Source organism: Molossus molossus, unplaced genomic scaffold, assembly GCF_014108415.1.
Source record: "Molossus molossus isolate mMolMol1 unplaced genomic scaffold, mMolMol1.p scaffold_m16_p_15, whole genome shotgun sequence".
Taxonomy (NCBI): Eukaryota; Metazoa; Chordata; class Mammalia; order Chiroptera; family Molossidae; genus Molossus; species Molossus molossus.
Window position 1 is genome coordinate 31,033,673 of NW_023425350.1, and position 15,441 is coordinate 31,049,113.

Genomic DNA, 15,441 nt, shown 5'->3' on the forward strand with positions numbered 1-15,441 from the left:
TTTTTTCTTCAGTGTAAATGCATATCTATGATTTTAAAACACAAAATGCTTTGATTCTATATCAATAACTCTATTGCAATTTAAAAATATTACATCAAGGATAACTTCTCATGTCATTAAATCCTCCCTAAGCCTTTTTAATGGCTGTATAATACTTCAACTGGTGGATAAAGCATAACTCATTTAACTATTCTTTTATTGCAGCTGCTTCCAGTATTTTGCTACGACAGCAAATTTGTATGTAAATCCTATCAGCAATTCTTATTACTGCCTTAGAAGAGATCCCCAAAGGGAGAACTACCAGGTCCGAGGGATGCATTTCTTAAAAGTGCATTTTGATAGGTATTGACTATTTGCTAAAAATAACCATTTGCACTTCCATTAGCAGTGTATGTGAATGCTCATTTCACTGTTCCCTTCTTACTTGCTCAAATGTTTATTATTTTATTACAATTTTATTCAACTGTTAGGTTGATATAATAATATCCCCTTGTTTAATCTGGTTTTCTTTGAGAAAAATTCATATTTCATCTATGGTACATGGTAATGTCAGGCTCTTTAAATACAGGGGTAGGCAAAAGTAGGTTTACAGTTGTTTATATGGAAAAAGACATGCAGTTATGATCATTGCAATTTTTTATACAATTATAAACTTACGTTTTCCCACCCCTGTATTTTATGTAAATGTTTTATATAAACCCACATATAAATGTGTATAAGTCAACAAGAAAACACCAAAACCTTACTAATAAAATATGTAGTTATCGTATGTACACATACATTTGTAGTAAATAGTTTCCCAATTCATTATCTGACTTCAAATTTATGTGTTAAATGACCTAGCAAATCCACTCTTAGGCATATATCCAAGAGAAATAAAAACATACCTCATAGAAACTTGTACACAGTTGTTCATAGCAGCATTATTCACAATAGCCAAAAAGTGAAAATAACCCAACTGATGAACAGATAAACAAAATGTGGTCTATCCATACAGTGGAATACTATTTGCTCATGAAAATGAATGACATGTTAACATATGCTATAGCATGGAGAAACCCTGAAAACACGCTAAAAAAAGATGCCAGTCGCCAAAGGCCACATACTCTATGATTCCATTTATATGAAATGTCCAGAAGGGATAAATTTGTAGAGACAGAAAGTAGATTAGTAGTTGCCTAGGGTTGGGGAAGGTAGGGTGATGGAGAGTGACTGCTAATGATTTCTTTTGGGGGTGACAAAAATGTTCAAAAATTAGTGCTAAGTTTCACTAACCTATGAATGTACTAAAATCACTAACTTATACACTTTAAGTGGGTGAATTTATGTATGTACATACATGTAGGAATGTAATTATATCTCAATAACGCTATTTTTAAAATGTATGTGGTCTATTAAGATGCCTACAGAGAAGCAAATTTGTCTCTTGCTCTAATTTTTAGGTTTTTAATACTGTGTATTTTTAAAAATTATATTAGATAACATAGAATGCTCAGGATAATTGTATCTTCTTCGAAGACTGTATCTATTAATCTGAATTATCCCTCTTTAACCTGTTTCATGCACTTTGCCTTAAATTCTATTTCATCTGATATTAAATTGCTATGACATTTTTTTTCATTCATGTAGAATATTTTTCTTCAAATTTCTAATATCAAGGTTGCTTTTTTCTCTTTTTAAGTATCTCATGCACATATGCAGCTTAGTGCTACATTTCATTTTTTTAAATCTGAGATTCTATTAATAGGGGAATTTAACCCATTTATACCTTACCTATTATTTGAACTTATTCCTGTCATCCTATATTTTATTTACAATACTTTGTTTTCTTTTCTCTGCCTTTGGTTAGAATAATAAACTTTTTATTTTTCACTCTCATGAGTTCACAATAATTTTTTTTCTCACGACTTCAAAACTACTGCATTTCTATCTTCTGTCACTTGTTCTTACCAACAATAGGACTGATATCAACCTGATTCTTTCCTTTGTAAATAAACTATGTTTGCTTTCAGGAAGCTTTTAGTTAGCTTGTCTTTATTACTAGCATTCTGAAATTTCATAGGTTAACATTTGAGATTTTTTTGTTGTTGTTAATCCTCACCCGAGGATATTTTTCCATTGATTTTTAGACAGAGTGGAAGGGAGGGAGGGGGACAGGGAAAGAGAGAGACAGACAAAAACATCAGTGTGAGAGAGACATGCTGATTGGTTGCCTCCCACACAACCCACAACCCAGGTACATGCCCTTGACCAGAATTGAACCTGTGACCCTTCAGTCCACAGGTGGATACTCTAATCACTGAACCAAACCGGCCGGGGCAGAGTTATTCTTTTATTCGGTACTCATTAGGACTTTGATTTAAAAGACTTGCCTATCTTCAGTTTAGAGAAATTTTCTATTATTTCTGTGATTATAATCCCCTCCATTTTCATTACTTATTTAATCTTCTATTAGATGAATGTTAAAGCTTTAGAATGTCCTCTACATTAAAAGACTTTTTCTCCATGCTTTCCACCTTTTCTTTCTTTCTCCTTCCTCCCTCCCTCCCCTTCTCCCTCTCTCCCTCCCTCCCTTCCTTTTTTAGATAGAGTGGGAGGGGGAGAGAGGTAGAGAGAAACATCGACGTGAAAGGGACACATCAAGTGGCTGCCTCCTGCACAACCCCAACCAGGGCCAGGAACAAACTGCAACCGAGGTACGTGCCCTTAGCAGGAACTGAACCCGGGTCTCTTTGGATCGTGGGCCAACACTCTAACCGCTGAGCCAAACCAGCCAGGGTGCTTTTCACCTTTTCAGTATAAAACTGCATTCTAAAGAATTTCTTAGTTCAGTCTTCCAATTCATTAATTTGCTTTTAGCTGTGTCCACTCTATCTATGTGGGTTTTTTATCTTGACAATCATATTTTTAAATTCTAAGATTGGTCTAATTTCATTCTATCCCATGTTTGTTTTACAAATGCAATATCCTCTCTTGTCCCTCTGTGAATACTAATTGTACTCATTTCAAAGTCTGTTGCCTGTTCATCGGTGCCTCATTTTTCCATCATAAGTTGTCCTCAAATGTTTAGTGATTCTGGGTAGCGAGATCACTGCAGAGATCCTATTTGGCTGTCTGTACATGCTGTACCATCTGCCTCAAGTGATAATGTGGGAACTGTGGGATATGATGCCAGGTAACAGTGTAGGTCAGGCGTTTGTCTTGCCAGGATGAGGCTTGCTGACAATCAAAGGCTTCTTAAGGATCACCCAGCCTCTCTGGCCCCTGTGTTACACTCAGTGCATTAGCTCAGATTCACAGTACACCGAGGAGGGGTTGCTACGAGCCCACTCACTCTATATGTACCTCCTTAGCTAATGCTACAGGCCTCTGCCCACTACTTAAATGTGACTCTGGTTTGAGAACACTATTAATCTATATATTCTGAAGTGTGGTCCACCAGGTTTTATTTTTCCATGGATTCTATTCCTCATGCTTAATATCTTTCAGGAATTCCTAGAATTTCCATCCACTGGTGGGACCCTTTCTTGTTTTCTCAGGCTATCAATTTATGCATATAAGTGTATGTTTAAATAGGTACATCTTTTCTTATGGGATTTGGAGTTGCGGATATGCCAGTGGTGGTGTAGTTAAAGAATATCATGAGCTCAGCCTACCATCTTGATCCCTGTCTCGGTGTCATCATTTGCTAAATAGTCTGTACTCCAATGTTAATGTGGCTATTTCTCTAAATCTCACACTTGCATTTCCAACTCCTATTTAACATCATTTCTTGGATTTCTTACAGGCATCTCAAATTTAACATGTCCAAAACAGAACTCCCGATCTTACCCTTACCCTATCTGCTCTACTCAGGCACCATCCACATACCGGACTCTTCGAGCCAATTCTTAGTGCCTCCTTTCCCTCACTTATTGCCAAGTAATGCCTAGAAAACAGATTTAACTTCTTTCCAATTCTACTGCCATTAACTCTGTCCAAGCCACCATCATCTCTCACCTGGGCTATGTAATAGCCTCCAAACTGGTCCTATTGCTTCTCTTCTTCCCCTCTAAATCATTTTCCCCAGATAGCCAAGGTCAGTGTTTGAAAAGACAAATCAGATCACGTCATTTCCCTGCTTAAAACTCTTCCCATTACTTATCACTGCTGTTGGAACAAAGTCCAAACCTTTTCATGTTAAAAGCTGTCTGTGAATCCAAATCTGGAGACTAGGTCTCTGCTATTTACTTAAAGACTTCTTTGGTGCCAATAGCTTATTAGCTATTAGCTAATGCTTGCCTAGGTTCTGCCTGGGTTCTGTGAGTGTGACTTTCCTTTTCTTTGTCCCACTACCTTGCTGAGGAATTCCATAACTTCATCTTGAATTAATAACTATAATTCCTCTTAACTACAATGCCTATATCATAAAAGTGCTACAGTTGTATTCTTTAGATATTGGGGATTTGTATCTTTAGCTAGATCAGACCCTTCAGTAACTATCGTTCCCAAACTAACAAGTCCAGGTAAAGGTCTGGATGCCTCTGAGTCTAACTTGCTATCAAACGGGACTACTCCCAGTTAAGTACCAAAGTATGACAGCTTACTGCAGGCTTGGCCAGTGTGGCCCTGGGCAGAAATGCTAACTACTCTAGAACACAGCTTCTTTTTCTGTCAAATGAGGGGTAGGGTTGTCTGATTTCCAAGGTCTCTTCCATTTCCAGTAGTCACAGATTCTATGACTTAATATAGTATTTTTTTAAGAAAGTGTAGTACCTATTATTCTAATTCCATGAAAATTATTCAGAGGGTAATATTCTACTTCATGTTTAAGAAGGACATTCATCAAAGGAAAAATATTTCAACTCAAGGTTTCCAGAAACAACTATGGATTCACTTTGCCAAGATTGAGTGCTGTCCTTAAGTGCCAATGATCACAATCTCAAGACCTGCAAACACACAAGCACTATGACTACTATGATTACTACACAGTAACAACAATTGAGAGCTTTCAGCTCATACCAGGTAATGACCAAAAATTAACTATAATAATCACATAGAAATGGAAAACAGAAGGGGAAAAATGTCACTGTAGGTACCACAGGCTTCTCCATGAAAGATCAATAAAGATCAACAGTTCATAATGATTTACATAAAGAGCCAACATACCCCAGCTTCCATAACTCCTCTAGCTTTATGGTGATGTTAAAAGGAGAGGCTCTCCAAATTAAGCTACTAGTCAGATTTAATGTTTTAATAGCTTTCAAATTTGACTACAGTCAATTCTAAGTCTGGATCATAATGATAAATACCAGGGAAGAAAATTCCTTCCTTCCCCATTAACTTATAACTCCTAACTACCTTTCCACAAACTTACAACCTTTGAAAACTGGAATCTATTCTAACTGACACCTAATTACTATGCCAAGTTTGAGTACTGCTCTTTATATTGATGTATTTCATGAATTAAATGATACACATTGCTTTACCTGATACATTCCAACTCCAATGTGTTTCGGCTCAATTTTCACCAGCTCAGCTAATGGATCTTGTACACGCCTTGCTATGGAAACTGAAAACACAGAATCAGAAAACAATTACTTGTGTTAGTTCCCCATGATGCAAGTACTTAATTCCATCCCTCCTTATCCCCTCCCAAACAGACCAACAATTTCACACCAAAAAATGAATGTATAAAGTTTCAGGGCTGATTATGCTTCCAGAACCCTTAGGCATATCTGAGCACAAAGAGTAAAAGGGTTGAACTTTAAATAAATAAAAACACTTAGTCGCTACACTTACACAATTACCTATTCATTCTTTAAACACAAATACAGAATAGTAGAGCATCTCATACTTTAAGGAACAAGTAGACATTTGTTTTACTTTTAAATAATCCTGCATTATTATAAACATGACATACATTTTTATGGCAAATATGCTTGTTAGAAGTGGATCCTGATAATAATGAATAAATGATGAAATCATATCTTATTGCAAACAGAGACCAAGTCTGTTGGCTAGTGAGTACACATGTATTGCCTTGAACATGACTGCAAGATTATCCTGGGAAGTAATCCGAGTCACAACTGCTTGTCTCCAAACACACACACACCTCTAATTACATCTGTTTCTTGATCATCACAATTAATGTTCGAGACTTGAAAGTTAACTTCAAACATTCCTTTACTTGTATCATTTCACTTGGTTATCATTTATTGCCTTTTTTTTTTTTTTTACCAAGATAACAAAATTTCATATTAAATTTAGCTAGAGAAATTTAATATTAATCTTAAGGATACGTCTAAAGGTATATTCCCCCCCCCCCCCACAAGTAGCATAGGTACATTGAGCCTTACATATGAAAAGCTTTTATTTTCTAAACACATAAAAACTAGTCAGTGCCACTTACTCATACAGAAGGCTGGATGAAAAATAAGTTCATTAAGTGAAAATATTATGGCCATCAAAGGAAATCCTTTGGCTGTTTTCAGGTGAAACTATTCAAGGTTGGCCAACAGAAGCCAACTCTTACAAGTGATTACCAGATTCTCCTGTCACTGATGTGTACATCTCGTCAGAAAGATCTACTGTGAACATCAAGTTCACTGCATGGTCATTCAAGACTTTTTCATATATTTTATTATTACTTTTAACATATCGTGACAACAGCAGCTTACAAAGCAAGTTTACAGAGCAATAATCTGCTATCGGACAAACTAGTTCTCCCACAGGAGATGGGGATTCTAAGGCCTACACATACACTTTTCCTATCCAAACTCACAAGTTTAATTAGTGTAAGCATTGCCGGTTAAGGAAAATGGATTCCGCTAATAACTACCATTTATAATTACACAGTGAAAAGAAATGCCACAAGAGAAACACCTGACATTCTCTAAAAGCAAGTATTAGTTCTTTATTCTAGTCTTTATCTATATACGATGCAATAAAAATAACTGAATTCCGACATATACATTTGTTACCAAAATACACTGTTGATTTTAAAACAACAGCAACAACCCACACAGCAAACCAAGTTAAGGACATAGTGGGCATCAGCACATTCACTGTGTAGGAAGGCAGTACTGGAAATTCAATAAAAGGATAGCAATAATAGGTAAATCTCTCAAATCAACCCCTTCAGGAAAACCCACATTATGAAAAAATAAATTTAGAAATTGGGTGGAGCAAATGCATAATTTGATAAAGGTGGTAGATTCCTATATTTCAAAATTTCTAAAATACCCAAAAGGATTTTAAACTATGTTCTAACTGGTTCCCTTCAAAATGGTTTGCTGCTAGTGTCTCCTTTGTTCATCCTAATATCACTAAAGGTAGCAACAATGGATTGGAAGTGATGGTTTCTAGATGACATATTAATTCTACAGTAAGTCCAAAGAGCCTCTGGAATTACAATGTCCCCAACCCTGACATCAATCCTAACATTTCCAGAACTGGTGTTTCCTTTTCAAATGCTGTTCCCTCTATATAGGATAACACCCGAGCCTGGAAGAGATGGGAGGCCAGGAGAGAGAGGGAGGAAGATGAACACAGTGTAAAAGTTTAATTCGGAGAGTAGTATTGTAAGGCTTTGGAGAGAAGATGATGCTGTTTCCCTGCTGCAGGATAACCAAGAAGAGAGTTACGTAATAGACTGTAATAACGAACAGCTGTAGGTTGAGAATTATCAGGCTGACAACAAATTCCTGAAAGTCAGAGATAGATTGGTAGTTCAGGCAAAGGGAGTTTAATAGATTATGGTTAAAATAAAGAGATAAAGAGAGAGTCATGACCCAAAACTTGGAACACGTTCACATTTTGAGACAGAAAAGAGAAGAAACTAATAGAAGAGGCAAAAATGAACGGTGAGGTGCACTGGCCAGTATGGCTTAGTGGTTCGAGTGTCAGCCCATGCACCCAAAGGTCTCAGGTTTGATTCCCAGTCAAGGTCACATACCTGGGCTGCAGGTTCCATCCTCCCCTGGTAGGGCAGGTGCAGAGGCAACCAATTGATGTGTGTCTCTCACATCGTTCTCTATCCTTCTCTCTCCCCCTCTCTTCCACTCTCTGAAATTCAATGGAAAAAATATCCTTGGGTGAGGAATAACAACAAAAGAATGGTGAGGAAAGCATAGCAATAGAAATAAACTGTGCTCTCTAAAAACTCTTATTTTTTAAAATTATCTAAGAATATCAAAGTGAAAAGTTTTATTTATTTTTTTATTATAATTTTTTAATCTTCACCCAAGGATGTTTGTCTATTGATTTCTCAGATAGAGTGGAAGGGAGGGAGAGAAAAACATCAACGTGAAAGACACATCAATTGGTTGCCTCCCGCACAACCCTGACCCGGGGTGGGGATCGAACCTGAGACCCTTCGTTCTTCGCGCTTGGCACTCTAACCTCTGAGCCAAACGGACCAGGGCAAATTTTCTATTTTTAAAGTCCAACACTCACCTCATTTATTCCTTCCCCCTGCCACCAGAGAGCATCAAATATAAGTGAAACCACTGTGCTGTCTTATTTCATTCAACATTCCAAATTAGAAACTTTTTTAGTATAAAGCTTATTAAATTATAGTTTTAATAGTCTTGATAAAAATCTATTATAACCTCTAATTAATAATTACATTTTTGAATTAAAAGCTGACAAATCTGTTGACCTGATATAAATATTCTACATTGTGACTGTGGTGGTGGTGGTGGTTGTGGCTACCCAGATGGTGTACCTATAAAAGAATGAATTTAACTTCATGTAAACTTACTTTTAAATGAAAGATAGCTTTTTTTCTCTGAGGATATCAAGCTTTTCCTTTATTTTTGCTTCTTTCTATAGTCTCCAACCTTCAGCCTTCAGAGTATTTTGGCGCCGGTCCTTAATAGCATAGGTTTCCTCACACAATAGGTGACATTTGTAAGTGCTTCCCTCAAAGGTGACATGTGTCAAGTGTGGGCTTCACTATAGGGTGATTTGGTCACTTCTTTGTGAATTGCCAATCTGGGTTTCTTTGGGTGTTTTCTCTTGTGTTGGTCAGAACCCCTTCGTCTCCTGCATGGAAGATTTAGCTCTCTCTAATGTCTGTACAACAGCATGTAACTATTTTATCCCTTTTTTCTGTAAGTATTCCCTCTCATTTATAACCCGTGTCCTACAGTGTAGAAACCTTTTGCTTAACCCTTTCCAAAGAATAAATCTCTAGTCTTCTGCAAAGGTAAAGGAAGACTATTCAAAATGTGTGGGAATGGGCCCTGGCTGGTTTGGCTCAGCAGTTAGATCCTTGGCGCAGGGACTGAGAGGTTGTGGGTTCATTTCCTGGTCAAAGGCACATTCCTGGGTTGCAGGTTTGATCCCCAGCTCTAGTTGGGGTCATGCAGGAGGCAACCAATAGATGTGTCTCTCCCACATCAATGTTTCTCTCTCTCTCTCTCTCTCTCTCTCTCTGTCTCTCTCCCTCCCTTCCACTCTATCCAAAAAAAATCAGTGGAAAAATATCCTCAAGTGAGGATTAACAACAACAAAAAGAGGGTGGGAATGGAAGGTCTGTTTTATCCTATTGATGTGAAATTCACATAACATAAAATTAATCTTTTTAGGTGTTAATTCAGTCATGTATACGTAAACTTGTGCAAACTACCATCTCTATCAAATTCGAAACCATTTGCATCACCTCAAAAGAACACCCTGTACCCTTGAAGCAGTCCCTCCTCATTCTCCCATCTCCTCAGTCCCTGGCAACCACCAAACAGTTTTCTGTCTCTACAGATTTGCCTATTCTGAACATTTCATATAAATGGAATCATACAATGTGTGACCTTTTGTGTTGGGTTTTTTTCACTTCATATTTTCGGGGCTTATCCATGTGATAGCAATTATCAGTACTTCATTCCTTTTTTATGGCTGAAAACAATATTCCATTACATGAATATACCACATTTTGTTTATCCATTCATTTGCTATGGACATTTGGGTTATTTCCAGCTTTTGGCTATTATGAATGCTGCTGTTGTGAGCATTTGTATACAAGTATTTGGTGAGTACCTGTTTTCAATTCTTTTTGAGTATATGCCTAGTAATAGAATTGCTGAGTTATATGGTATCCCATGTTTAACTTGGTCTAATTGCTTTTTGAACAGACTTTCAATCAATCCTTTTATTTTAGACCTACTCTGTCCTCCCAAAATACTTCTAAATGTGTTTGGTACATTTCCTGAACCTGTGGGGTTTCCATGATCTATTTCAGGTTAGTTCTCTGTGCTGTCTTCATCCTCAAATTTCTCAAGTTGGCTAAATCACTTATTACTCAGCCATCTGCTTTCCAGCTTCAAAAGTAATGTTGCTGTTATCTCCTCTCCCATTTTCTTTGTCCTAGTGAGTTTATGTCTTCATTCTATCAAGTTATTGCCATTTTAATGAGATTTTAGAAGGGAGTAAAGAAATAATAGGAATACTCAATCTTCTACTTTCAATCAGAAATACATAGTAAACATTTTAATACCATCTATCTACTATTCTATCCATCTGATTTAAATGCCTCTCATGTACACTGTATTTATAATGGGGGAATATAAGCACATGTAAGGATAACCTCTGTTTTCAATAAGCTGATAAACTGGTCAAGAAGATATCGTAATAATATGAAGGTCATTTGCTTACATATGTTTAACACTTGTATGGAATTTGAGGTTCTATTACATTCTGATATATTAAAGTTATGGAGAGTTGAAAGGTAAAACCCACACCCACAGGTAGGTCATGTCTCAAATGAAGTATAAAGTCATCCCTGGCATTAATCACTACCAAAGAGTGCTTCAGACTCTTGCTCAGAAAACAGGAATTGAAAAGGAGTGGGCCCTAGAACACCAAGAGTGGAGGCTCTCAGCTTCTTATAATATTTGCCTCCAGGACTAGACTTTGAAGACTAAAAATGTCTAGGTAGATGTTTTGAGTTGATATGGATCAAACACAGTCATTGCCATGTGGACAGAAGCTGAAACAAAGAAGGAAGGTATATCTTCAGTGAATCACAAACTGAAGACACTGCTAGATTTTAAAATCAGAGTAATTAGAACCAGAAACCAATTTCCCTTTCTGTTACTTCCTATTCCAGCGTCCAGTTGGACTGCAGCAATCCTGTCTCACCTGTAATACTATGATAGTATGTAGCCATGCAGGCCAGTGCTGAAGGACACAGAGGTGGGAGGTCTGAGGGACTGCCATCTCCCAAACAAGTTTTTTTCCCAATGCCCTGTTAGAAGATTGCCTTTCAGTGCCAACTAGGGGCTTTTGAAACTTATTTTTTATAAAGAAAAGTGTCATTTTATTACAGAAGTTTACAAACACTGGGCACACACTTACTACCTATACGGCCTCTTTAAGCCCTTTAAGCCTTGGTTTCCTCATCTATAAAGTGGAAATAATAAATGTCTCATAGGGCAATTGAGAGGATTAAATAATCATGGTAATGCATTTACCACAATGTTTCACATATATTAAGTGTTTAAAAAAGATTAGTATTGCCCGGCCTGTGTGGCTCAGTGGTTGAGCATTGACCCATGCACCTAGAGGTCACCAGTTTGATTCCTGGTCAGGGCACATATCCAAGATGTGGGCCAAACCCCCAGTGGGGGGCATGCAGGAGGCAGCCAACCAATGTTCTCTCTCATCGATGTTTCTCTCTCTCTCCCCCCCCTTCCTCGTGCTCTAAAAATCAATACAGAGAAAAAAATTTTAAAAAAAGATTAGTATTAGCTCTCACTATTCATTACTCTAGCTAATCCTCTTTATTATTATTTTTACCATTATTATTTCAAGGCAATTACCAAATAGTATGTGACAAGGAGCCAGAGACCACAATGAGCTGGTGTGATAGGAAAAAGCTTCATGGAGGAAGCAAGATTTTGAGCTGGGAATGAGTTTGAGAAGATGATCATTTTAGATGGGGGCTGTGGAATGAACAATGGAAGAAAAACTACAAGCTCTTTTGGAAATAAGAAAGAAGTTGTTAGCTTTAAATTAATGCAAAAAATGTCAAGTGTATAGATTTCAAGAACAGCCAATGAAATTTGATAAAAATATTTAAGGGGGAAATTCAATAAAAAGTCCATTTCTAACAAAGTATCTTAATTTCTTCATACACAGGATTTTAACTATTCCACATCGCAGAAATTAAAGCAAGATAAGAGAAATTGGTCATTTGGCAAATATTAAGCAATAAACTGAAAGTCTGCACATGTTCATACATTTGATTACACATTTTTTGTTACTACATTACTTTTTGCCAACGAAAAGCCATAATAAGCAATATTTTGTTATAATAATAACAGAGCTTAGAGTATTTTATTACTTTTATGAACTAACATTTAATTTTACTAGAGATGTTTTGAGCTGATTTTTCACTTGCTCTAGAATACTATGCAATGTTCTTTGGTATTCTTCCTCCTTTACCTAATTATAACTATTATTCCAACCACTTTCTAATATGCCTGCCTATTCTTATGCACATATATTCTAAATTCTCTTGGATATTTAAATATTTTGCTTGCTACAAATGTAAATCCAAAATGTCAAAATCACATGCTTTCATGATGGTGCGTAACTTCTTACCTGCACTTCTCAAATTAGGGTCCAGTCCTGGCATCTCTTTGTTAGCTTCAGGGCTGACACTGTAGATGGATGCTCCTGCTTCGCTGACAATACTAAGAAAAAGAGGGGGAATATCACTTTCCAAACTTTTTGTCTGGTCAAAGAAAATAAACAGGTGAGACTAGGTAAGAAAAACACGTTGCGGTGCCGTGGCACTGTGCAGCTCAGTGATTAGAGTGCTGTCCTGCACCCCAAAGGGCTGCAGATTCAATTCCCCACTGGAGCACATACCCAGGTTGTGGGTTCGATTCCTAGTCCAGGCCTATGTGTGAGGCAACCACTTGATGTTTCTCTCTCGCATTGATGTTTCTCTCTCTCTCCCCCCTTCCTCTCTTTCTGGAATCAATAAAAAAAATATGTCCTTGGATGAGGATTAAAAGAAAAAGTTGCAAGGAAAAGTGCTCTCTTTGTATTTCAATGAAACACATAGCATTTGATTTTTCATTACCATAAAGTGATTAAGCAATACTTGTTTTCTTCGCATAAAAAATACACAGATTTTAATCCATAATGAAGTCATTCAGTCATTTTCTGTCACTAGTAACGAGATAGATTATAGATGAACACAAGAGATACTCCCCCATGATGCCAACTAAAAAGTTTTCAGAATATACACAACTTCTCTTGTGTTTATAATCCACTACTGACTGACATTTACAACCGCCTTCTGAATCAGCCGTTCTAAAGCATCTTGGAAAGCACACAAACATGGGTGGAGATGTGCATACGTGAATAAACTGCCACTGCTATTACCGGACTGCACTTAGCCCCACAATGTGAAAAGCCAAAAGATCAAAAGACCACACTTGTTTTCAAGAGGGTTTGAAATCATCTTTTTAGAAATCTTTTGAAATTTTCACCCCATACAGATGTTAAATCATTTCATTTCATCATTTATTTAATTAAAGCATCATACATATTATCCTTTTACTTTTTTGGCTCCAAAAAACACTATTCAAACCACAATGGGAACACTGTCTGCCAGGTGACATTTGATTAGTTGACATTTGTACAGTTTCTCAAACATTTTAAAAATCAGGGGTATTCTTTACAACATGATAGGCAAAGAAACACCATCACCTACCCTAAGTATTCACCATACCTGTAGCTCTCTACCATGTGACCATCTAGGTATGAAGATTTGAAAGCAAACACATATTAGCCCTTAAGACTCTTAGTAACTCTCTCCCTTTCTCTGCACAATATTTACTTCAAGTATGACACACATTTAGTGGTAAACTTTTAATGTACGTATTGTCCCATTGTAACAATTCAACACTGATAAGTAAAACATGAACTAACTTTAGTTTGCTACCCCCTGCCTTTAAAGAGCTCTTGATTGTCCTGGCAGGTTTGGCTCAGCAGTTAGAGCATCAGCCCGTGGACCAAAGAGTCCCGGGTCTGACTCCAGCCAAGGGCACGTACCTCGGTTGCAGTTCGTCCCCGGCCCCGGTTGGGGTCGTGCAGGTGGCAACCAATAGATGTGTCTCTCTCACATCGATGTTTCTCTCTCTCCCTCCCTCCCTCTCTGTCTGAAGATAAATGTAAAAATATCCTCGGGTGAGGATTAAAAATAAATAAATTAAATTAAATTAAATAAATAAAAAAATAATAAAGAACTCTTGACTGAACTTTGACAGTAACTATAAGCCACCGAGACTTGAGAAGATTACTGTGGGGAAGAAGATTTATTAATTAATTTATTTTTTACAACCAAGATCTTCTATCCTAAATTTAATAATAGGAAAAATAAACACTCAGCAACTGCAAAGCAAGGCAACTCATCCTATTCCTCATCAACACTAACCTCATCATACAATAAGCGGTAATTGAGTATATATTATACACAAAGCACAAAGCCAAGCACTTTACAGACATCAACTAATTGTTCCTTTTGCTGGGATTTTTTTTTATTTAACAGATAATTAACGTGCCAAACATCATATAGCTGGTAAGCAACGGAGCTGGACTTGAAGCCCAACTTGCTTGATTCCCGGTCTGAGCCCTCAGCACAAGTAACTTCTGATTAGCTTCACAGCTTCTCATCTAAGATGAAAACCCACATTTCTGTTCTAAACAACACATGTAACATCATCTTAAGAACTACTTTCTTAAACAACAGATACGTAAGAACTAATTTCTCTCTTTTGTCGCCTTCACTTTTGATCAAAAGGTAAAGTCAGTTTTATTTTCTTATATATCTAAAGTAGAGCCTAAAGCATAAAGAAATTAGAATATGTTCTACAATTTCTGAGACTGACTTAAAAATTAAAAGTGATTTCTCTCCAATATAAGATTTAGATTATGCTTATCTTCTACTATATAATGATCAGGGAGGAAATGTAACGTCAAATAAACGGTGAAGTAAAGACAGTTCTCGGTGTGGCATACTGTATGTTAAAGCCAGCATCCGAGCAGTGAGTTTTCAGTTTCATTATAGCAGCATTTCCTAACCTGGGGCCCTGGTAATTCTGGACAGAGAGCGGTGGAATTAATCAAAACGGTATGCAAAATGTCTGTGCGTATGCATTTTTTTCTAGGAGAGGGAGGTATAGTTTTCACTGATTACTTAAAGAAATCCATTACCCCAAAAGGTTAAGAAACACCACCATTCGATAAGAATATTCAATCACCAGCCATAAAAAATTTGGTGTCAAACACAAAACAACAGTCTAACAAAGTTTACTTAAAAACAACAGAGTATCTCAAGTGCAAGTTGGACATATTATTAAGAGAAAAGAATATTTTTTAAAAGCTTCACTACAAATTTATTTTCTTTCCTTGCCAGAAGCCTCCAAAATTACCACTATTGAAGCAAAA

The 15,441-nt window shown here is 36.9% G+C and overlaps 1 protein-coding gene across 2 annotated transcripts in view; it reads right to left on the reverse strand.

Moving 5' to 3' along the window:
- SRBD1 (S1 RNA binding domain 1) overlaps positions 1–15,441 on the reverse strand; it is a 195,398-nt gene that overhangs the window by 77,754 nt on the left and 102,203 nt on the right. For both annotated transcript variants that reach the window (XM_036262838.1, XM_036262839.1), the window contains 2 exons: positions 12,583–12,674; positions 5,469–5,551 (listed from right to left, as the gene is read on the reverse strand). In XM_036262838.1, coding sequence (XP_036118731.1) covers positions 5,469–5,551; positions 12,583–12,674 — 175 coding nt within the window. The remainder of the gene's footprint in view (positions 1–5,468; positions 5,552–12,582; positions 12,675–15,441) is intronic.